The sequence below is a fragment of the Stigmatopora argus genome, chromosome 16, assembly GCF_051989625.1.
Source record: "Stigmatopora argus isolate UIUO_Sarg chromosome 16, RoL_Sarg_1.0, whole genome shotgun sequence".
NCBI lineage: Eukaryota > Metazoa > Chordata > Actinopteri > Syngnathiformes > Syngnathidae > Stigmatopora > Stigmatopora argus.
In genome coordinates this window covers 9,456,945-9,481,873 of record NC_135402.1, presented here as the reverse complement: position 1 = coordinate 9,481,873, position 24,929 = coordinate 9,456,945, and the positions used below count along the sequence as shown (strand labels likewise).

At 41.4% G+C, this 24,929-nt stretch overlaps 1 protein-coding gene across 2 annotated transcripts; it reads left to right on the top strand.

The window, feature by feature from the left end:
• Positions 1–602: 602 nt before the first annotated feature.
• Positions 603–19,754, top strand: fubp3 (far upstream element (FUSE) binding protein 3). 2 transcript variants are annotated; one of them, XM_077622832.1, is made up of 19 exons: positions 603–781; positions 3,180–3,291; positions 4,360–4,390; positions 4,463–4,512; positions 4,600–4,671; positions 5,794–5,851; positions 6,010–6,172; positions 6,267–6,365; positions 7,348–7,452; positions 7,681–7,783; positions 8,292–8,392; positions 9,841–9,964; positions 14,666–14,826; positions 15,054–15,121; positions 15,210–15,286; positions 15,724–15,780; positions 16,603–16,653; positions 16,730–16,857; positions 18,194–19,754. In XM_077622832.1, exons 1-19 carry the CDS (start codon positions 689–691, stop codon positions 18,200–18,202), a joined length of 1,662 nt encoding a protein of 553 aa, XP_077478958.1. In that variant the 5' UTR covers positions 603–688; the 3' UTR covers positions 18,203–19,754. The 2 variants fall into 2 exon arrangements, with proteins under 2 accessions (XP_077478958.1, XP_077478956.1); XM_077622830.1 differs by having other exon boundaries at positions 604–781; positions 4,357–4,390.
• The last annotated feature ends 5,175 nt before the right edge of the window (positions 19,755–24,929 follow it).

Sequence of the window (24,929 nt, the reverse complement as noted above, 5' to 3'; positions counted from 1 at the left end):
TTCAGAAAATGATTGAATGATCCGGCCTGCCTTGCATGTTTTCGGGATGTGGGAGGAAACCGGAGTACCCGGAGAAAACCCAAGCATGCCCGGGGAGAACATGCAAACTGCACACAGTGAAGACCCACCTGGGATCGAACCTTGGACCCCAGAACTGTGAGTCTAACCTTAATCCAACCACTCGCCCGCTGGGCCTTAATAGAGAGGTAATAATTATTGTAATTACTCTTTTAATTTAATTGTTTGTTGTCGTTATTTGTGCACTTCCCTACTTATTTATGTTGTGTCTACATACTATGTTGACTTATTTATTGTTTAATTATTTATTACTTATTTACTGATAATAACTTGTCTGTTTGTTTTTATTTGGGCACTTTGTGGTAAAGCTTTAAATCTCTACACTTGTTTATTGACAATAAAATGATCAAATTCAATTAATTGTTGACAATGACAGTTTATTATATGGTTGTTGTTGTTTTTTACAACTACACAATTTTCACGTTTTTATATTTTCATTTCCCTTGATTTAAGTATCCATACAGTAGTTGTATTTTTCCTCTTTTTCCTGTGAGATTTTGGGTGATCACGCGAGATTTGGCAGCTCTCGGAGCTTGGGTTTGGCACATGTGCTCTTCTCCCCCCGCCCTCTCCCCTCCTCAAGTGAGCCTCTCAGCTGCCGAGGCGAGTGATGATGATGGCGGAGCTGGTTCAGGGACAGGCCTCGGTGGCTCAGCCTGGAACGAAAGATGACTTCGCAGACACGATACGCCGTGTGCGACAGGTAAAACAACTGCTCCGGTTAGGAAAAAGCCCCGCAAAAGAAGCGCACGCGGGGGGGAGGCAACAGTTTGGCGTGCGTGGAGTGGGACCCTCACCTCACCCCCCCTTCCCCGTCAACCACAAACCATTCCTCATGCACTCGGCTAGCATGTTAGCTTAAGGGCTAACATCCACTAGCCGAGTTAGCGTAGCTGAGCCGACAGATTAAGAGTTGAACAGCAGCAACTCGACTACCCTGCTAACAGCGACGGGCAGGGCGAGTCGAAGGCGTCCCCCTCGTGAGGGGCGGAGGGGGCACTTTATTCCCCAGGCGAGACCCCGACGCCTCGTTGAATGCTGGAAGTTTAGTCAGCCCAACTTTTGGACAAGTTACGTCGACAACCTGTTGTCAAGTTCCCCCAGCAAGTTGGCTGTTAGCCATAGCATATTAGCTCCCTGCCCCAGCCGGCCGATTGCCCCGGTGTGTGAAAGCCTCCAAAGTGGAGTTCAACTTTAGCCGCAATGTATTGACACGCCGTCAGAAAGTTAGCTCGCCTTTAGGCGTGCAAAGCCGCCGTTGCCCCCCTTAAGTCAGACGCCGAAAACAACTAAAGCTGTGACCGCTATCACCCAAAACGCTTGGAAGTCGCCTATTTCTCGACAAGGCGCAGTTTTAGCCGAACGTTTAGCCTGTTTGTCGGGCTCGTATCCTACTTTGCTCGGTGTAATAAACACCACAAGTGAATGAGCTAGCACGACATGCTAACTAAGCTCGGCTAGCTACCCGTGTTTGCTCGTGTCTGTTGGAGAGTTAGGCCGTGTCATGTAACGTCACCTGCCCCAAATAAATCCCATTCCGCTCGTCTTTTCCCACGACAAATGCGAGTGAAATTATTTAGCGTCGAGCACCCTGGATTTTGTTTTGTCTCCTTGCATTCATTGCAAGGCGTCAGCTAATGTCCACAGGAGACATGGCCGCCATAGTGAAGTTGACTTTTAACTAACCATCGTTCCTTGTTTGTTCTCCCAAAATTTAGTTCAAACGTTTTAGTCCTTACATACTTTTCCCCACAATTACTATAGTATATATGTTATAGTACATTTAAAGGTCCCATGCCAGCAATTTCCCACTCATCTATAGTCAAAGTTAATGACCCAGTTTTCTAAACATCTACTCTGACAATAAAATAACAACATCCCGGGGAAAGTCCATCTATATTTTTTGGTGAAAGTGAATCTTGTATGTTATTTTAGTCTACCACACATCAAATTTTTTCAACAAATCATTGTTCAGTGAGGAATAAACAAATCTAGTATTTCCCTGAATTTGACTATACTGACAAAATTGAACATTGTAGGCTTTCTGCATCCCATTTGTTTCAGATAATGAACGAGAATCATCTGCACAAGTTTTCCTCGGTCTTTAAATATACTCCGTCTAGCCCAGTAGGCATTAGAATTATGATGAACACTTGGTTGTTGTGCAGAAACATGGCAATGCAACAATTATCAATACATGCATTAGAAAATTAATGATTAATCAAGTCACCAGTGACACCTCGGGCAAACAAACCAGCAAACTTGGGTCCTTTCTGACAAAATAAACAGTAAATATAGGATGAAACTATTTGTGAAATTCAGAATTATTAAATAATCCTCAAGTATATTGTCGACCAATTTAGTGTGGTTCCAGGTTAAATATTTTGTCATTTCAACATTTGTTAGAATTGTCATTTATTTACATTGGTTGGGGGGGGGGAAATACCCAAGCGTCAAATTTAGGCCATTAGTATTGGATTAGGCAGTGGAATTTATGTGCAACAACACACAATAACCGAATCACTATTACTGCCTTGTGCATGCATACTCATTAAGCCTTCAATTGCCGAATGACACTTGTATGTAATTTTGTTTAAAAAAAAAGTTAAATGTAGCTGGATTATCTAGCTCAAATATGTGCCCATGTATCCACAAACTGATGATCACTTTGATTATTCAGTGAGGTGGTGATGAACGACGACAAACAAATGCAGCACTCTCTACACTAGCGGTGTAAGGATATAGAATTTGTGCCATATAACCACAATATGAAGTACATGTCACGTATGTGACGTGCAGTTTCTGATACATACATTGCGGCAATGCGCAAATCTGGTAACACCCAAAATATAACTGTTGGTGCCAAACTAAGGGTTAAAGCAGCAAATTGGTACTATTTTTGGTGTCCTGCTGTAGTTTATGTTTGATCTTAATCTCACTCAATTTCTTGCTTCTGTAAACTCCACTTTGTCATGAGCACATGACAACCAAAGCAGACAGTTTTTTTTTTGTTTTTTTTTTTTTTTTCTTCTCAATCTTTCGCCCGTTTATAAGGTCAAAGAGACTGTTACCACTCAATATTTCTTTGCAATTCTCTCCAGATGGCTGCCAAGATGGGAGGAGAGCAGATGCCAAATCTTCACAGTTCCTCACCCGTCATTGACCCCTCCCTTTATGGCTTCGGAGGCCAGAAACGCACACTGGACAATGGAGGCAAGTTGTGATTGGGTACCTGTGCTAGGGACAACCTGTGTGGGGAAATGTAGCTGCTCCCGGAACTCTTTTCAAACTCTGCAGCACTGGAGATTAGCTTCAAAAGGCAATGTAAAAAAAAAAAAAAATGAAATGAAACCAGTCAGTCAAGTAGTCAGGGTGATTGGGGGCAGTGTCCATTTTGGAGAAAATGTTATACTTTTAAGTGTGCCCTATAGGTGTGAAAATACGGTATATAACGGGCCTGAACCATGTTTTTTTTTTTTTTTTAAATCATTTGGGTCGCATTTGCCTTTTTTCCATTTCCAATCATTCAGTCCTTGTCCTGATTGATGACTAGTTGGGCTAATTGTTCATTTGTATTACAAAATTTACTGGAGAAATTGCCTTTTGAGTTATCTAAAAAGAAATATACTTTGACCCCAGTTTTGTTTTGTACAAGTCCCGTAAACTACCAAGGCTACCAATTTCAAAGATAATGTGGCACATGGGAGCGAAAATATGAAAAAAATAATTCTCCCTTGAAGCATGTGTAGTGAAACTCTGCCCAAAGTAAAATACCTGCCACACTCGGTCGTTCCAAGGCATTTACATTCCGCATTTCAGTTGCCTCCTTGTCTGGAATTTGCACACCCCCTCCTTGTATTTATATTCATAGCTAGCCCAATGCGAAGCGTGAAACCCAATGAATTTTCAGAGAGTGAAGGGATTGCAAACCAGCATAAAAATCATTCCCACTGCTACAGTGTAAACGTTCACATTTTCCACTGACCCCTGCAGGACCCTCACTCAATATCTATCTGTCAACATTCAATCCAAGCAAATTAGCTGCCAAACCTCTGTCTTTTCTGTCAGTGTTTTTGATTGAAATTCTCTTCAGCGCACCCTATTCCCATCCCGCTGCGCGTAAGACGACAACATAGTCAATTGACGGTGGCATCAGTTGCCTATCAATGGAAATGTCCCTTTCACATTTATGTGCTTGTTTGGATATCTGTGCAACTTATTTTCCCCGAGTCCGTTCTCACGCAACTAACAGACGTTCTTTCTCGTTGGATCTCTCAGTAGGCAACCATCTTGGTGCAATGGTACATCAAAGGTGAGCAAAGTCTCCTCTTGCGCTAAAGCTAATTTTCACTCAGTCTATATTGAGCATGTCATCATCTCACAGGGCTCTCACGACGGAAGACTTCAAAGTGCCTGATAAGATGGTGGGATTCAGTAAGTGGGCTTTGAGTTGATTACATTCGCTATGAATGTATTGGGTGAGATCGTTAGTATTGACGTCTTTTTCTTATTTCCCCTCAGTCATTGGAAAAGGGGGAGAGCAGATTTCAAGAATCCAGATGGAATCTGGATGTAAGATTCAGATAGCATCAGGTGAGTTCATGAAACGGGTTTAACGACTGCAACAAATAAAAAGCATTTTTATTTCATTTTTCGTCCTCCGCTAAAAGGCCAAAGCACACTAAAATTTCCAAAAATCCTAACAGTGTAAAAGATTCGCCATCGTTCCCCTTCATGACGCATCACAATGTCCCTCCTCACACGCAATCATTTGTCCAGAGAAGTATTGCACACGAGCAGGATAAGGGATGAAATCATTATTGGTCATCCCAGATCATTTAAAACTCAAATTTGTTGCACAGAAGAAGCGTGTTTCCACGCACATCCCATCCTGGACGAGTTACCATGGTGCAGCTTGGCTGCTGGCGAGCGGGTTTAAATTCCCCGCTTAAACTTAATCCTGTGATGCCGAGCAGGTTTAACTTCCCAGATAAACCTAATCCTGTGGGTCTGCTTTCAGTCGTCTTCATTTTCTTCTTTTACTAAGAAGTTCCGACAAGCTAAACTCGCTAGCTAAGCGGTATGCCTCCTTCTGTTGTATATTGTTTGAAGAGAAACTTTAAAATTTAGTAAAGATGATTTCAGGATACATGTCTAGAATTCCCTTTATTAAGAAGTCTGCTATTCAAATTAGTAAGTTATTCTAATTTCCCATGGTCTTCCTACACATCTAGCTACCGCCAAGTATTTTGACTACATTTCGTTCCCCGAAAAGAGAACACAGTACGACAACTGACGTCGTTGGGAGGCGGGACACGTAGCTGTCAATTAGTAACGGCTATGGTGGCACATTGTATCAGTTAGTGACAGTCATCTGCGCTTCTCAAATCAACACATTGGCTATAAACAAATGCATGGGGTGGAGGAACACAACCGCGCATCCCAACAAACTGCTGGTGAAAACTGAGACAGCAATTGTGAGAGAAAGCATACATCAATCACGCTTTTGGTCAATATTCATCAACAAATGGTAGGAACATGTACAAAGTGTGATGCAGCATCACACCAGGGTGATCTGCCGTGTACCATGTACATGGCGAAAGTTAGGCCAGCTTGCCAGGCAGGACAGAGAACCAGCTGTTTGCATAAAATTACTATGTCATTTTCCCATAATCAATTCAGGTGCTAACATTGGCATTTTTTGTAATTTTGCAGACAGTGGAGGCATGGTGGACAGGCCCTGCACACTGACTGGCAGCCCGGAGAACATTGAGTAAGCCCTCCACCACCATACATACACTTTTTGTTGTCTTCCACAATTGGTCGCTGCACCTAATGACACTTTTTTTTACTCTTAGTGCAATGGTAAAATGTGATCAAGCAAAATATGATTTAAAAAAATGTTTGACTAATGCCCCCGCACCCTCGCAGGCAGGCCAAAAGGCTGTTGAGTGAGATTATAGAGCAGTGTCGCTACGGTCCGGGATTTCACTGCGAGATGGACGGCAATGGCGCCATCCAGCAGATGCTAATCCCCGCCAACAAAGTGGGCCTGGTGATCGGCAAGGGGGGAGAGACCATCAAGCAGTTGCAGGTGTGCATTCTTTTCCAGCCAATTGAGAACAAAGTGGCTGTGTTTTTTTAATGTCTGTTTTAATTGGTGCGCGTCCCCACAAAACTCTGTTTAGGAGAGAACAGGGGTGCAGATGATCATGATCCAGGATGACCCCATGCCCACTGGTGCAGACAAGCCCCTGAGAATAACTGGAGACCCTCACAAAGTACAGGTTGGTTTTGCTTCCACTCCAATTTTATTAGCTGAGGGAAAAATTGTGAAGAAGGCAAAAACATTTTCATGGCACTGTACGTTGTCATTCCACACAGGATGGCAGACTGCAGCACTAGTGCTGACTAAATATTTTGGTAAAATGGAGTACCGTATTTTCACGACTATACGGCGCATCGTATTTTTAGCCGCAGTGTCAGTAACGAGTGTTATTTCTGTATTTTACACACACAAAGGACGCACCGTTTTTATAGACTCAGCCAGGCATGGCAAAACATACACCAGCTTAAACATACACGCTACACCCACACACTGAAAACACGTTTTTAAAAAGGCAACGGAAGCAAAACTGAGTTCGGTTGTACTTTATTTAGCCATTTTACAATGTACTTGCGTCATCACCACACACAAATCCATCAAAGTCCTCATTTTCTGTGTCCGAATTGAACAATTGTCCAAATGAGTCATCGAAAACGAGTTTTATACGTTCGTCCAGGCGGCCGCAATCCATTCGCAAATAGTAGCTAGCTATTAGCTAGCGTAACTATTCCAACGCTGCCTTCCATGCTTCGTAAAGCTGTGTTGATGTCGATGTCCAGGCCACAATCCATTGGGTGTATTGACAAAAGAACTATATATCCAAGCAGTCACTGCGCAGTACTTTTTCCCCGGGGAAAATAGAGTCGGGGGCTGCTTGCCGTAGTTGTGAGCTGTAGAGGATGGTGTACCCCATGGACTGATTTATTTTATTTTATCGTGATAACAATTTTAGTATTGGTTCATATATAAAGCGCACTGGATTATAAGGCGCCCTGTTTATTTTGGAGAACATTTAAGACTTATGTGCTCCTTATAGTCGTGAAAATACGGTGTATGCATACAGCAAGTTTTGAAATTCAGATTGTTGCCAGTCACAAACCGAAGAACCGTGTAGTTTATTTTTTTGGGGCTGTTTTATTTGACTTTTATTTTTTGTCTTTCAGCAAGCACGTGAACTTGTCGTCAAGCTAATCAGGGATAAGGACCAAGGAGAATTTAGAGTGGGCCGGTCCGACTTTGGTTCCAAAATGGGCGGAAGTAGTCTGGATGTAAGATTTGTATCCACATTTTAACCCAAATCTAATTGTGATATAAATTGATAACATAAAGGTGACAAACCCAGAGTAATTCAACAGTTCACAAAGCACTAAAATATTTATTTTCATTTTTTTTATTGTACAGTCATTACATTTGAAATACACCTGTATACATTTTAAACAGTTTCTAGAACACAAAAGAATACACTTGTGCAGTCATTAACTTCAGTGTTTGGTTAGGTGGTGGTACCCAGATTTGCTGTTGGCATCATCATTGGCAGGAACGGAGAGATGATTAAGAAGATTCAGAATGACGCTGGGGTCAGGATTCAGTTCAAACAAGGCAAGACCGGACAGTTGCACAATTTACTGCCCATATAGAAAATAGGGATTTCCCGATTTGATACTAAGTATCGGCGATGATACGCCTATTTTTTGATTATTGGGATTGTCGCAAAATCGAGTCCGATCCAAAACTTGCGTGTTTCCAGTACTATCCTGCTTTTCGACTTCTGTAAATCGAACCACTCGGCAGACATCCGCTGGGTGGGACTACATCTCTGTAAAAACTAATAGCTCTAACAGATCATTATGTAATATTGTAAACAGATTTTTTTTTTGCTTTTCTCAAACTGATTTATCATTTACTAGTTAGTTTATATTTTGCATTATTTTCACTGGTATGGGCATCGGTATTGGCAAAACATCTTGACGAAAATCGGCTCTGATCAAAAGTCAGCATCGAGACATCCAAAATAGAAAATAACACTGCAGTATTTTAATCTATCGGGTGCCGCTCCTTAGTCACAATTGACTAAATATCCATGTCCTCTGTCCTTGTGTGTCACCAGATGATGGAATCAGTCCCGATCGTGTTGCCCAAGTGATGGGCCAGCCTGACCACTGCCATCATGCTGTGCATCTCATTAATGAGCTGGTTCAAACTGCCCAGGTATATGCAGTTTTTTTGTTCTACTACCCATGTCTTGGAGTACTCGGCCGTTTGGTCGCCCGGAAGGTTATTGATAATTACCATTTAAAATTGTTGCTCAAATTCCCTAAATACAAACTGCGAATTATTATTTAGTCATACTTGATGCCCTATTAATTATTAGGCTAAAGAAAAGCTCCAAATTTCCCGTACTTTTATTGTGTTTTGTTGGAGAACTTGTTAAGACCCTGATTGACGTCCCTTCCTAAGGGGACAACTCATGTACATACAAACTCTTATACACTCACACGTCTGCTCAGTGAAACTGCTCAGGGCCATTGTTGGCTTTTATTGATGCGTAGACCGTGTTGTTTTACCTTGTTTTGTCGCCGGACGTTTGGTCGCCGGACGTTTGGTCGCCGGACGTTTGGTCGCCGGACGTTTGGTCGCCGGACGTTTGGTCGCCGGACGTTTGGTCGCCGGACGTTTGGTCGCCGGACGTTTGGTCGCCGGACGTTTGGTCGCCGGACGTTTGGTCGCCGGACGTTTGGTCGCCGGACGTTTGGTCGCCGGACGTTTGGTCGCCGGACGTTTGGTCGCCGGACGTTTGGTCGCCGGACGTTTGGTCGCGGACGTTTGGTCACCCAGACCCAAACGTCCGGCGACCAAACGTCCGGCGACCAAACGTCCGGCGACCAAACGTCCGGTCACGATGTCTTGGTGCTTCGTATACCTCATTAGACCAGCGGTGGGCAATTAATTCCACAAAGGGTCGCAGTGGGTGCAGGTTTTCGTTCCAACCCATAAGAGGAAACCTTTCCACCAATCTGGTATCTTAGAAGTGCTTCTTGTTTCAGCAGGAATCTTATTGGTTAAACTGTCTGTCTTGGATTGATTGGAACAAAAACCTTCACCCACAGTGGCCCTCGAGGACCGGGTTGCCCACCTCTGCATTAGACTATTAACATGTATGGGAGCGGCAGGGAACGGGGGTGAAAATCCACTCTCGATTCATGCTCAAGCTAACGGGGGATATGCCAAATTCATAAGAGCCTAGTTAAGGAATCGACAGACGGGAGGGATCAAAATGTTATCGTGCGATCTACCAATAGTTCCTTGGTGATTTACCAACAGTTCCTTGGCGATTTACCGATAGATCGCGATCTACGTAATGGGCACCCATGCCCCGAACAGTACGCAAGCCGAAATAGAGAAACAGTCACAATCCTGTCCCGCTGTGAGAGATGATAGTATCGTGACACACGTTCAAGTCGAGGTAAAACAAAATGTTCACCTTTGCAGTTTTTTGGTAAGTCGCAACGTTAGCTAGTGAGCAACAATCAATTTGCCCTCAAAGTGTGCAGGGAGCAAAGAGCAATAATGCAACACTCCTCTGACTTAAACCAAAAGAAGAACATTCCTCTATTTATTTTTCAGCACTTGAGTAGCCTTTGCCCTTTCTTCTACAGGAGCGAGATGGCTTTGGGGGCGTGATGGGTCGTCGCAGCAGAAGTGACTGTAACATGGGTGCCGGTCTCCAGGAAGTGACGTATGCCGTACCTGCTGACAAGTGCGGCCTGGTGATCGGCAAAGGTAAAGAGGTGTTTTAAGATGGCGTTTTGTCTCGGTTAGCGTTATAATCGTTACGCTAGCTCAGTTCATTTGTGTCCTAACTCGACAGATTGCCTCGTCTCCGCCCATCATTTTTTTTTTTCAAAAAGTGAGCACTCGCTCCGCCCTCGAGCGAAACCAACGAGGGGGCGAGTGACCAGCCCCTTAACCCCCCCTCACAGGACTCATGTATACAGCGCAAGTGGCTTTCATTGGCCTCACTAAGGGCTTAATGATGGGGATAATGCGTGTAATGTGACATTAATTGTTCAAGGTGCATAATAACAGCCCTCAATCATGTGGAAGGCCGCCTGGCATCTAATGAGCCTCTTTCAGCCCGATAGAGTTCAGCGAGGGAATGAATAGGAGGAATTAGCTTATTGGCTATTCATGCCCACTCTATTGCCAGCTATTTAAAAGTCATTGACCATTGCTTTGGAAGGAGGCGTGTGTGTGCGCGAGCGCGCGCGCATGCTCGTGCGTTACTCTTGCTGTGTGGTGTGATGGTGGAAGGGGAGAGGGCCTCTTTACCTAAAATGAAAACATGGCAATAGAAATGTCAAGTGGCTTTTGTGCATGTAGCCGGCCAAGGGAAACAAATAAACCTGGGCGTCATGGCCTCCCCCCTTCTTTGCATTAGCATATGAAGTGGGTCAATGTGGTCGAGATGGCGGTGGGTCTGGGTGCTGTCAGCAGACCCTTAAAGGGTGCGGTGATTAATATCTTTACGATGCCATATGTAGCCTGGTGCTCCCTACTTTTGACCCCCTCGTCGCACAAACGCACACACAGTCGCTCAACAGTGCTTGATGGATCAAGCCACCCACCAACCTGCTCCCACATTAAAATGGGTTTGAATTCATTGCCGTTTTAACCCCCAAACTAAAAGTTACCTTCTGTTTTCTCCCTAAATACATCCTTGTGCTTCACAAAGCTTGCAGATTTTGATGCAAACTCGCAATAGTCAATACCTTATTTTAAGCAAAAATAACCTGTACGATAAATAGTATTTTTCGGACTATAAATTCCACGAGTATAAGTTGCACCACATGTATATGTAAATATGTATATGCGTATACATATATGTTGGACTGGAGTCATTTTTTTTTTATCAAACCAAAAACAAATCTACGTTTAAGTAACAATAGTCAAATGGAGAATAGGCTAAATAAGCATCTGCTGAGCTGCCAAATACTTGGAATCTTCCATAGTTTATTACACCCGTTTTTGCCAAACGACTAAATATGCATTTTGTTTCAAATCCACGATTTATTGTTAAATCAACCAATGTTTTCTTTTTTTCAGCAATTTAGATGGACAAAAAAATTAAATATTGAAAGTTTTCGTTTTTGGCTTGCCATTTTAACTTACCATGACGATTCATTTAGAAACGCAATGTTATAAATAGGTTTTGCATTTTGTACATTATCAAAATGCTGTCCACTTTTCAAGTGTAGACGTGTTAGCTGTCTACAAAACAAACGTGAGTAATTGATTTGCTTTTTTTTTCTTCGCAAGATGTAATTATTGAAAAAATGAAACAGTTTGAAAGGCTTTAGAACATTACATAATATTGAGCTTTATTTTTGTATACCTTTCTGGTAAATTCCACTATGAAAACAGACACAAATTCTCTTTACCTACTTCCAAAACATATTTTTTACCTTTTTTACCCTTTGAACTCATTTAACTTGGATACCATTGATGGCGCTACCCTGTCCTACCAATTAAAACAAATTGGATATCTATCATTGTTCATGCCACCAAATGCATGGACATTTTGATGATTAAAAAAAAAACTTTGGTGTTATCTGGGTGGCCTAATTGCAGTTTACTGCATTTTGTTTTTATTGTAATTGTACAAAGTCCATTTTTAGTAATATTTTATAAATTTCTTCATGAAATAGTATTAATATGATATACAAAATATATATTTTTGACCATGTGCTCCAGATGTCTACGTCAAATATTACCACTGTTGCCTAAATGAAGTCCACGCAGATGGATTTTAAGTTCTTAAGAGCTTTTATTTATTTTCTTTAATTACCAGATATAGCCACTTGCCATCTAAAGATTCAGTGACCTTGGCAGTCTCTGAAGTGTAAACGCATTTTTGGGTGCTAGGCTTTGGTCAAGTCCGAAGGATAACCACTGATAAGAACTCAAATTTTTGTGCAGAGGGCAAGAATCTGAAGAATTATTTGGCGAATAACAATTAAAAGGAAAGCTTTACGCCAGGGGTGGTTCGCGTACCCCTTTAACGTCAACTTGATTTCACGTGGGCCGGACCATATTTAGATTTTTTTTAATAAATTGATTAAAAGTCCTGAATATTCAGTTTTTCATAGCTCTAAAACAATGTTTATTTGAGCTTTTTTAAATATATTTTTAGATTTTACAAAATGATTTTTGAACTAAAAACACAGAAAAAAATTGATTAAAAAAATTACAATTATTGATTTAAAAGGGGGAAAATCAGGAAATTTAATATACATCTATACTCTTCATTTTAATTTGATCCTAAAACAGAAAGTCCGCACTCATGATTTACTTTCCCGGGCCACACAAAATGATGCGGCGGGCCAGTTTTGGCCCCCGGGCCGCCACTTTGACACAGGTGCTTTACGCAATTCGGTATTACACAGTTTTCAATCTTTGCATATTTTCAATACTTATCTCCTAACAAGTATCTAACATATGTACCCCATAACAGGGTCTTTTAAGAATACTTTAGCAGTACTTTGCCAAAAGCTGGGCGTGACCTGTGTTTCCCCCCCTCCAGGACCATTCGCTAACCAGACCCTCTGAATACCGTCACCAGTTGCACTTTTGTGGGGCTTCTTTTCTTGCGGCGCACTAAACCAGTCTCATTAATAAGACCGGTATTATCTGCGCTGACTTCTGGCCAGTCCATGAAATGAATAGTCGGCCTCTTCATCGCTCTCTGCTGTCTGACTGCGAGAGCTCATAATGGCTTCATTAAGGCAGAAGTTTCATTTGCTTGACAATGCCTTAATGGTCCATGTGCAGTCTGTTGGTGGTGCGGGAAAAAAAAGACCCCGGGAGGAGGAGAGCTGTTTGATGAGCGTTTTCACGCGGGGGTCAACCCGGGTCAACCGAGTGTCAGCCACAAGTGAACAAATGTGTAATTGATGTCGGAACGGTCCCGGTGTCCCCCCTCGGAAAGCACCCATGGCCCTTTTTTTTTTTTTCTTACTCTCGGTTGTGAAAAGAGGGCTGGTGGCAGTTGTTTGGCCCCCCTACTTCATTCACTCCGTCCTCTCATCACAGAGGACGACACCAAGTCAAGAAAGAAAAGGCTAAAAGAGACAAACGATATCCCCGGAGGAGGATACGCTTCAATTTTGGCCCCTTTCTCTTGCCAGCAGTGTTTCATTTCTCCCTGCTGCTGTAATTGCTCTCACCACACGTCGGGAAACTGGCATCTGATGGCGGGGAGGGGGTGGGGGGCCGAGAGATGTCCCTCGTTTGTTCCTCCGATTTGCACGGATGTTAGCAGAGAATGGTGAGAAAGCGGTCGGACGTATGGCCGTTGGCGGAACGTAGCGTCGCGTCATGCCATGCATCATTCCGTCATGTGACCCGACATGATGCCAGAGACGCAGAGGAATGTCTATTCGCACGTGGGTTTCCCCAAAGACTGGATTTGAGCTGTCAGCCTGCCTGACTACTCAATTCCTATTTAATTGGAGATCCAATTTTTTTTTTCTTTTCTACTCTCGCTAGTTCAAATGTGATATATCCTGGTAATGTTTGATTTTGCGGTATCCACATGTGCTGATGCCTTGTACCTTTATCAGATGCAGATTAATAGGACTGACAACACCTAGATCAGGGGTGTCAGACTCGGATTGGTTCGCGGGCCGCGTTAACGTCAACTCGATTTCATGTGGGCCGGACCATTTTAGAAATAATATTTAGATTTTTTTTAATAAATGGATTAAAAGAACTGGTTTAAAAGCCCTGAATATTCCGTTTTTTATAGATCTAAAACAATGTTTATTTTAGCTTTTTTATATATATTTTTAGATTTTACAAAATATTTTTTGAACGAAAAACACAGAAAAAATGGATTAAAAAATTACTATTATTGATTTAAAAGGGGAAAAAATCAGGAAATGTAATATACATTTATACTCTTCATTTTAATTTGATCCTAAAACAGAAAGTCAGCACTCATGATTTACTTTCCCGGGCCACACAAAATGATGCGGCGGGCCAGATTTGGCCCCCGAGCCGCCACTTTGACACATGTGACCTAAATTAAACGACTTTCAATGACTTCACAGTATGTTCTTTCTGATGGGAAGCAGATTATCCAAAGCTTCAATATTGCTTTAATAATTGGAACTGTGATAATAATAATTTATTTTTAATTTTTATCTTGTCCCATATAAAATTCCGACTCTAAAATTTCAAACAAACTCTTTAATTTCATTGAAATCTTTAAGAAAACAATGGAAAGTGACAACTTTCAAGAATTCGGAAGCAACTTCGCCAATATGGAGCTAGGAATGTCTTAACTTTTCTCACCTGAAACTTTACCGCTAATCACGTTAACCCCTTCTGTCCCATACTTTATGGATCTGACATCTCACAAGACTATTTACCGTAGTGTCTAATGGGGCTATGTAGACATTAAGATGTGCATGGTTTTTGCAGGCGGCGAGACCATCAAGAACATCAAAGAGCAGTCTCGCGCCCACGTGGAGCTGCAGAGAAACCCGCCACCTAACACTGACCCGAACGTGCGCATCTTCTCCATCCGAGGCACCCCGCAGCAGCTGGAAAAGGCCCGCCAGCTGATCGACGAGAGGATTGGGGTAGGTGGTCTGGCTTTAGCTGCCCCCACTTATATTCATGAGCGCACATGTCGCCTCTGCGAGGGTGTGGGGGGTTGTTGCGTGGTCACAGGCATGACACCAGAGGTTACACACCAAGAATCCATCAAATGAACTTAATGGAGTGCGTCAGCACCCACCCGTGCCCTTTGACCATGTCTGTTGGCTTCCTTTTTTTTAATACAAGTGTGGTCTCACTCTCCATGCAGGGTCCTGGCTTGGGAGGAAGCTTTGGCATGAATCCCTACAACCAAGGAGCAGCCACTCCACCACAGCAGTAAAGTCAACTTTATTTATTTTTTAAACAGCAGTGTGGACTCAAAAGTACTTAATGAACGCTTCACTCACCCACCATCTTCTCACAGTGGTCCTCAAACCTTTATGACTGGAGGATGGGGGACAACTTTCCAGATCTGGCAACCTCCAGGCCAACAAGATCACAGTGAGTTAGACCAGTAATTAGAGTTGTCACAAAGTCAGTGCGCATGATTTGTTTTCACGAACTGCACAAAATGTGGCCCTTGGATTTGTCACCTTTAATGTACAGTGAGGATTAAATGTCCTACCACTTTATTGTATTCAATCTACACTTCCAGTTTTTTTGTATGTGCCTTGTTTAAAAAATTAGCTCGATAGTCCAGTTAGATCACTGGGCTTCATTGATGTGACCACATTGAAGTCAAGCTCAAAGACTAAAATATTTTTCTCCTAAATTGACCGGAAAGGAAAATAGTATTTTCTATTCACTGGGAGACTTTTGAGACTTGAAGATCATGGTAACCACCGCTTTCCTGTGCATCACATTTTTAATGAATATGGAAATGATCAGGAAAGTGAATTGAACTTGAGGAGTTGACTGCGTTATTTGTCTCCTTTCAGGTCACAATGGATCCCAGACTGGCCAGATGGACTGGGAGCAGTATTACAAAAAGCTAGGCAAGCATCCTAACTCGGATGATTACAAAGTGCATCCCAATCCAAAGTCAAACGGAATCCGTTCCATGACTGAAGAAAAAAAAAGTCCCCTGTTGATGTCAATTAAATTTGGACTAATTCCAGTAATCATAAATTGAAATTACCTCAAAATATGCATTGGGCAACAGCATAATTGACATTAGTTATCTTATGTGCTTTTTTTCCCCTTCTAGCATAAAGGGACCAACAACACTTGAAATGACTTTAATGTGAAAAATGGTTGCTCACATTATTTATTTTCTAGACAATAGAGAAATGAATTTTTAAACAAAATGACAGCATTCGAGTGCAGCCATTTTGTGACATCAGAAAAAAACGTAATGGGGATTAATAACTTAACAAGTTAGTTCTGTAATTCCTTCCACGGTTCTTTAAAAAAAACTGAACCCTTTATAAATTATCAAAGTTTCCCACTTTTGTATGAAAGATGTGAGAAACAGACAAAAATGGAAGAATACTGGAAATGCATTCACGTTTTGTGGGATTTCGGAACTTGGATCTTGTTTTCGTATGTTGGGACGGTCTTTTACATATCAAAGCGTTTCGTAACCTAAATATTTCGTACCTAGAGGCATTCGTAAGAGGAGTTACAACTGTATTGGTATTGATAAATTACCTGACTTTTTTTAAAGGTACCCTCTTCTGGCAAATGCTGGCTTTTATTTTTTTTCCTCCACTATCACCCATCAAATAAGCAATAATCATTTCTTCCTTTTCTTTCCACTGGTATGCACATGATAGAGGTGTTGTCTGTCCCTTTATACTTAAGCTCGTCTGTTACAGGTCAACAAGGCCAAGCCCAGAGTGCTGCTCCTGAGTACAACAAAGCCTGGGGTGAGTCATTGATGGTGGATTCTGTGCACACATCTTGCTTTCAAGTGTAATATATGTATATATCTTTCTTTGTCAGGACAAACTTCGACTCCTGGCTCTCAACAGGCTTCAACTCCAGACTTTAATGCCTGGGTGGACTTCTACAGGCAGCCCATGGCCTACTTCAACCAGGGTGCCCAGCAGACTCAAGCCCCGGGCCTTCAGGTGCGTTTTCTTTCAATGAAAATTTTGTAGATCTAGTGGAAATTACTCACACTCGCTGTAAACGTTACGCAATTCAGCTATTGTGAAAATGGATAAATATCTGAGAGATAATCAACAGTTTTACGCTGATCTGCGTAAAACCTGATGCACTCACCATTAAAGTGATCTGACCAACAAAAGATCACAGTTTTTAGTTTGAAACTGTTCAATCTTGATCTTTTGTGTCAATAGATGTTTTTAAATAACTAGAGTAGTTAAACATTTTATTCATATGCACTGAATATTAACGTTTTGAATACAGTACGTCTGGAATATTCTGCCACTTGCAAACAACAATTCACAGTTAACATTTGAAAGAGTACAGCCAAAGTGACAAAAAATATAATAATATATATTACATGTACGCAATGTACATACCATATTTTCCCGCACTATAAGACTCAATGAATGGCCTATGTCAACGTAGTATTGGTGGTGGTTGTGGTACTACTAGTAGGGGATTGTAATATTCACTAAATGACACTAAATGTAGTTGTGGTTAGAACTTGAACTGTTATACATCAACTAGGTAGAGCTGTTGTAATGAGAATTTCGTACGAGTAACAAATATTGATCCATATATGGTAAAGCGCACCGAGAAAATTGAAGTCTTTTAGTTGCCCCTTATAGTGCGGAAAATACGGTAAATAGCTGAGGGTCACAAATTAGTGTTTTTTGAGCGGTATTCATAAAGAACCAAATACAACCTTTTTTTGTCATAAGAATTTTTCCCGATTCCTTCGAATGTGCATTTTCAATAACTACTGGTTGACGTTGTACCGAATAATGTAGTCAGTGATGATAAACAAAATCTAAATAAACTGGGGGTTGAAAAAGTCGCTCAGTGCAACAAAGTTCATTCGTTAACTCATTGCTTGCCACTGATGGCCCTTAAATTTGAAGTGCAACTTCAAATCTTGCTCGTGTACTAGTGGTAAACGCATTTTAGTTATCGGGGGAATCATCCGCTTGTCAAAATGGCCTCGGAGGCCATGTTTGCAGGGGCAACGCTCCCATCAAAGTCAATGCATTGACGTCAGAATTAAGCTTTTATTTCTCAAATGGTTTTTAAAACATAGTTTTTCAAAGTATCAGCAATTTACTCCGTTCATTGACCACACGATTGGACGCCTATCATCGTCTTGGGAAATGCGACACGTGTTCTTTATGTCGCTGGCCGCCATCTTGGCTAGGACGTTACATCACTCCTTAGCGTCCTATTGGTGCACACGCTAGCTTTTTACTATTTTTACCTGCTGTGTGTGAACCAGCATCGCATGTTTTTGTTGTGCTTCAGGATCACTAGAAAAGGTCTCGTCACAGAGGATGAAGACAGCCCTCTTTAGTTTGTTTTTTTTCCCTCCCTTTATCATTTTTGTTGGTATTTTTTAGACTTGCAGCGCCTTGAAGACTTTTCTTAGTGGGAAACACTAGCTGTAGAATGACATGATGAAATATATTTGTAATCAGCAGAAACTTTATTTGTTACTAAATGCTTGTGTACACTGTTATTTTTGAATAGAGCGTATTATCTGGGATCTGGTTTTTGTTTTTACGCCAAAATGATAAGCGCGCGTGTAACATTTCAAAGAGGCAATACTTATAAATGATCTGTTTGTTCTTGTTTCTCGCGACACCATGTTGATTCCGCTTAGCAGTCTTGAATACTTTTTTATTTTTTTCGTTGTCGTTTTGTCATGGAAAAGCGTCTTGCGATGATTCTGTTATCTTACATAATTCATTGAAATGAAACTGTGATGTTTTGTTACAGCAGAATGTGTTTTTTGTTACACGGTTTAAGGCGAAGAAAAAGCAATGATAGTTCTAATTTAATTGTGCGTTGTATGCCGTTTTTTTTTTTTCAATTCATTGTCATTTTATTGTACTCACTTGCTCTCACATACGGGGAAAAAAAGGTGCAATATCTTATTTCACGTTTATACTAAGATGGTTTCTCGAATATTTTTGACAGACTTTTAACTTGTAGTTTTATGAAATGTTTTTTTTTCTCTCTTTGAGAATAATTTATTACACGGATCTGATTATATAAGACTTAGAGGGATGTTTGCCTTTGCTACCTTGTAAAAGTGTATATATATAAATATATATATATATGCTCATGTATTTGACTGTTAATTTAAAAATGTTTCATATAGAAATGATCTTTCCTGCCACCAGTATTGTAAGAAAATTGTCCCTCCTTTTTTTTTTCCTCCCTCGTCTCTCAGTTCTTATTTTCTTATACTGCTCCAAGATTGTGAATGTGATTGAAATTTGATGTTGCATCTTATGAAGAAAAATGTTTTTTTTGTTCGGGGGTGTCTATTCTGCGCGTGTTCAAGACTGCTAAGCTCCTTGTTTCTTTCTACTTGTGCGATGATTGGTTTTTGTTATGTTTTAAGAAGTGTTATGATCAACAACAAAAAAAAGAAAGCGCTCTCCTTCGGTACCTACCGCTTCTGTCTGATGCTAAGACCTTTTTAATTATTTTTTTATTTTTTTGTCGTGTGATCTAATATAAAAAAAATATCGAGGATGAGATGTCATCACGGAGAACTGATTCTTGTATTAACGTCATTTCTTAATGAAAAGGGATATAATTTGAAAAAAATGTCTAATTATGGTGGGTTTACTTTGGTGTACAGTTAACCGTGTATTAAAACAAAACATCAAGACTACCTTCATTGTGTACTGTTCTACAAGCGGATTTTTTTTGGAGGTTGTTTTTGACATCTGAGAGTTCTATTGTGTAAATACAATCATGATAGGCCAACTGTATGTTTTATTAGCAGAAAGTCTATTTTCTATATAGCCTGTCGACAGTTCTCAAAAGTCATAATAAATTTTCCGCAAGCCTCTCTTTTGGTTGACCTCCATTTTCAGCAGTCCTAAAACGTTTTATTCCTGCTAGGAAGGTTGCGTCAACTCAATTTACTTTTTTTTCCAACTTTCTAGCAGAGGTTAGCAAGCGAATTTGTGGGATCGTTACAAATGGAGGTCGAGTGCTGCCCAAAAAAAGGGCCTAGTATTCACGGCAATAGGGACAACTTGCTGTCCAATTCAAAGTGGCTTCTTGAGACTGTTTCATAATTTTTATAATGATTGAGATATCTGCCAACACCTACTTTTAAGGTTGCCTTTTTATTTAATTAACTCAAAATTAGGGCGGCCCGGCAGCTGAGTGGTTAGCGCGTTGGCCTCACAGCTCTGGAGTCCTGGGTTCAAATCCAGGTCGGTCCACCTGTGTGGAGTTTGTATGTTCTCCCCGGGCCTGTATGGGTTTTCTCCGGGTTCTCCGGTTTCCTCCCACATTCCAAAAACATGCATGGTAGGCTGATTGGACACTCTAAATTGCCCCTAGGTATGAGTGTGAGCGTGAATGGTTGTTTGTCTCCTCGTGGCCTGTGATTGGCTGGCCACCAATTCAGGGTTTGAGTTGAATTGAATTGAATGATTTTGTCATTATTTCCCCGCCTCTGAATGAATAACTCAAATTTCCATTAACGCAAAATGACGCTTTCTGTTTAATCTTCATCATTCACCCTTGACACATTTATGCTTCCTTTTAAGATTGACAAGTTTTTGTTAATCAGTAAAAATGCTCCCCAAAAAAGCATCATGAAATTCAGCCAAAATTAGCTTTCCAAACCAACCTGACTACTTTCTGCACAATTTCCCTTGTGTTCCTGAATTTTTGTGTGTTTCCTGTTAGACGTGTCTAATAAATGTCACATTTAGTAAAACTGACAGCCTGATTTGATTTCCCTAATCTCCCTCCCGCCCCCATTTTCAAGGCACCCTTTTCATGAGCTTGACCCGTAAAGTCTCTTTCAGACAAAAAATGGACTTAATCCTGGTATAGATCCAGACCCTTGAGATATATACATGTGTAAATGTGTGTGTATATGTATGTTTATATGTATATGTATGTTTATATGTATATATATGTTTATATGTATATATGTGTATATGTATATATATATATACGTGTGTATATGGGTATACCTATATACGTGTATGCGTATACGCCTACGTGCATACACGTATGTATGTATACGCATATATACGTCTATGCGCATACGTATGCGCATATATACGTATATGCATATATACGTCTGCGCATACGTATGCACATATGCGCATATATACGTATACTCATACGTGTATACGCATAAGTATGCACGTATGCGCATATGTGTATACGCATACGTATGCGTATATACGCATATGTACATACGCATGTGTGCATACGTATATACGCCTAAGCGCATATGCACATATGCATGTGTGCATACGTATATACGCCTAAGCGCATATGCACATATGCATGTGTGCATACGTATATACGCCTAAGCGCACATGCACATATGCATGTGTGCATACGTATATACGCCTAAGCGCATATGCATACACAAGCGCGCATGTGCGCATACACGTATACGCATGCGCGCATACGCGTATATGCATGTGCGCATACGCATGCGCGCATACGCGTATATGCATGTGCGCATACGCATGCGCGCATACGCGTATATGCATGTGCGCATACGCATGCGCGCATACGCGTATATGCATGGGCGCATACGTGTATACGCATATATACGTATACACGCATATTTCAAAATCGCGGTTTAAGATCATTCTTGCGCTTTTTTACAAGGAGAATTTAAAAAATATATATTGTTTTAATTCTCTGTGTAAAAAAGCGTAAGAATGATCTTAAACGGCGATTTCGAGAGCAACCCGTGCAGATAATAAGCGATGCGTTCCTGCCGTCGACCCCCCCTCATGCTCTGCCAGTGCACGTTTGCGCCCGGCAGGGGGGCTCCTGCCACGCCAGGCCCCGTGGCGGCCCCTGTATTGAAGCGCTGCAGCTGTTTCCAAATCCCAGCCTTGATTTTGATCCTCTTCCTCTTTTCCCAATGGACACTAATGACCCGGTGGTTCATTGTGGCCAGCTAATAACCTTCTTGTTCCCAGAGCCTCAATGAGTGCGGCCTCTATTGTTGCGCTTGTAATTAATTCATTGTTTGCTTATCGGCGACATGATCTCGCCGCAAGTAGGACTATTAATGTCGTGCTAGTGAGGCGGTGCCAGATTTACAAGCAGTTAAAAAAAGACTTGATGAATATTTATCAAAAATATTAACGTGTTATATTGTGGCGTTGCATAAATCTCAAATCGATGTGTAACATTGATTTCCTCATATTGCTTTTTAATATAGAATATTTGAACTACATATATGAAAAATGGAATTTGTTTAAATATACAATTTGAAGTTAATATGTAACATTTGTTATGGCTTTATATATGAAATATTAGATTTTATAAATATTCAATTGATTTGATATTGTATTAGTGCTTTGAGTATAATTATATGTAATGTGCGAATAATGAATGTTTAAATACTTCTCGGTAAAAGTACTTATTTTAACCCACCCACGAAATGTCAGTGTTACCAGCTCCCATTTTATTTTTATATTCAAAATACTTTCTTCTGTCCAACACGTCATTCCAAAACAAGTGCGAATATCCAAAGTGAAAACTATTTCTTATCTTAAAAAGTACTTTCTAATTGCAATTGAAAGACTTTGATTCCTTTTTGCTCACAATATGCCAACAGGTTTTTGCTTCTCCTGCTTTATTCACGGCAGCTCTAGCTCGCATTAAGCTTTATTGACATGTTGTGCCTATTATCATGATTTCAAGTGTGTCTAAATATGCACCCCCTTTCCTTCTCCACCCCCATATTGAGGCAAGCAGGTGTGCTGTGACAAGGGGAAGAATAGTCGGGCAGGAGGGGGGCGCACCTCTGCTCTCACCTTTGCATCAGATTAGCTGATCTTTACTGAGACCCATACTATACGGCTTAATCTCATTTTAATGACGCTTAGATATAGTCAACCGTCTGCGTGGGTTTTGCCTCTGTTGCGGGTTGGACTGCACATTGAGGAAGTAGTTTGCTTGCGATTGGACTTTTTTTGTCCTTCAGTGCACACTTTAAGGTAGACTTGCTCTGTGATCTGCTGCTATGGTTTCTTTGTACATTTGTGGAAATGTGCAGACGGAAATAGATATTTTGACTCGGAGGAATCGCTCCACAGTCAAAATGGATTGGACTTCTATCGCAGTCATTGGCAGTGAAACATGGTTGCTCACTGCCGGCCTTCCCGGTTAAAATGGATTTGATGGCTATAACTGGGAATGGCAGCAAAATAGGATTAAAAATAAAAAACAAAAGGACAAAAAAGTTAAGAAAGTCATCCCCGAGCTATCTTTGTTCACATAAAGTTATTTTTTTGAGAAATTTGCTTATGGAAAACAAATGCTAAACTCCCAGCATAGTGTTTTGGTGGTTAGCACGTCTGCCTCACAATTCTGAGGTCGAGGGTTCAATCCTCGGTGGATTCTGACCTTCCAGTGTGGAGTTTGTATGTTGTGTGGGTTATCACCGGGTACTCCGGTTTGCTCCTACATCCCAAAAACATGCATGCTAAGCTAACTGCTCTACTCTCAACTAAAAAATTGTCCCTACTTACGATTGTGATTGGTTGTTTGCCTAATTGTGCTCTGCAATTGCCTCTCCACTAAATAAGTGTGACCCCTACCTACTGCACACAGTTGGCTGGGATAGGCTCCAGCACCCCCCGCGACCCTTGTGAGGAGAAGCGGTACGGAAAATGAATGAATGCATTTAGTCAGTGAGACTAATTGTGTGGATAAACTCCTTCAAATTAACAGCAAATTGATAAAAATGGACGTCAATGACATCGAAAGACTTAAACAGAGTGAAAAATGGGTATTTCGTTCGACGGTCTCCGTCCAAACCCAACGGTGTCACATATAGGCCCAATTTGACCCCTTTTGCAAGTGCGCAAGCGTGCCGATATATATCAATGATTATTCATTGAACATTGTAATGTATTCCCGCACGTTTTGTTGTTCTTAAAGAGGAGCAAATCTGCATTCATCCTGCTTTTTTCCCCCTCTTCTTCTCACCCTTCTCTTTGATAGCTTTCCCAGCAGCTCTTTGAAATGCTACAATTAGCGCGCGTCTTTGTGCAATAATTGTCAATCATCCACACGAAATTGATAGGCTTTAAATGGCCCACAGAAAGCCCCCCCATCCCCTAACAATGGGGCCGCCCAAACGGGGGAACGACACAACCAGCGGCCGAGGTTAATGCATAAATAAGCAAATCAAATCCGTGCCCAAGCCCAATTCAGGGCCTTTAATTCCTCTTTAATAAAGAGCCTGGCCCCGCCCTGAATTTTTTTTTTATTCCCGATGAATGCCATCAATGTAAATCAATCTAGATGAGAAAGGGAATAGGCCGGGGAGGGGTCCGCAAAGTGAAGGGCTGCCCAAATTTCATCTGGGAAAAAAAGGGGAGGCTCATAAAAAAGCAGCTGTTTGCGCAGTAATCTTTTTACGTGCCCTGTCACTCACCTTGCCTCTTTTTTGGATCTACTTGCCATCTATACCTCCATATACAAACTCTTCGACCCCCCCCCAACACTCACCATCACCGCTCTCTTCAAAAAAAAAAAAAGAAAATTCCCATTTTTCTCCCAATCCTTGTAGCTGCTGCGGTGAAAGGAGGCGTGCATGGATGTCAAATTGCCCTCAAAAGCCCCCGTGAAAGATTGATTTGCGACACTTTTCAGGGACACTGACATCACTTTGGGCCGGGGGGGGGGGGGGGAGAAAAAAAATAACGGCGGGGGGGATCTGAAAGCACGAAGCAGCGAATGGAATAAAGATGTCCTAAATAAAAAGAAGGAAAACTGCACGTTTAGCCGCACTCCATCAAGCCTGAAAAATAGGGGGCTCGTATATACTCATCTAAACGTTGTCACAATACCAATAAGGGGGGGCCGGAGGGGGGGATGTGGGGGGGGGGGGCACACACAACAACACCCATGAATATTAAACCGTTTTACCTCAACAAGTGCAACCCGTCAAAGCAGCTTTGCATGGGAACAATGCAGTAAAACAACCCCCCACTACCTTTTCAAGCCCACCGATCCT

Excerpts from the sequence above, each read along its gene's own strand:
- fubp3 (XM_077622830.1), top strand. The coding sequence starts at position 689 with ATGATGATGGCGGAGCTGGTTCAGGGACAGGCCTCGGTGGCTCAGCCT. Across the intron at positions 4,672-5,793 it reads TAAGATTCAGATAGCATCAG|ACAGTGGAGGCATGGTGGAC; the intron begins GTGAGTTCATGA and ends GTAATTTTGCAG. Across the intron at positions 9,965-14,665 it reads CGGCCTGGTGATCGGCAAAG|GCGGCGAGACCATCAAGAAC; the intron begins GTAAAGAGGTGT and ends TGGTTTTTGCAG.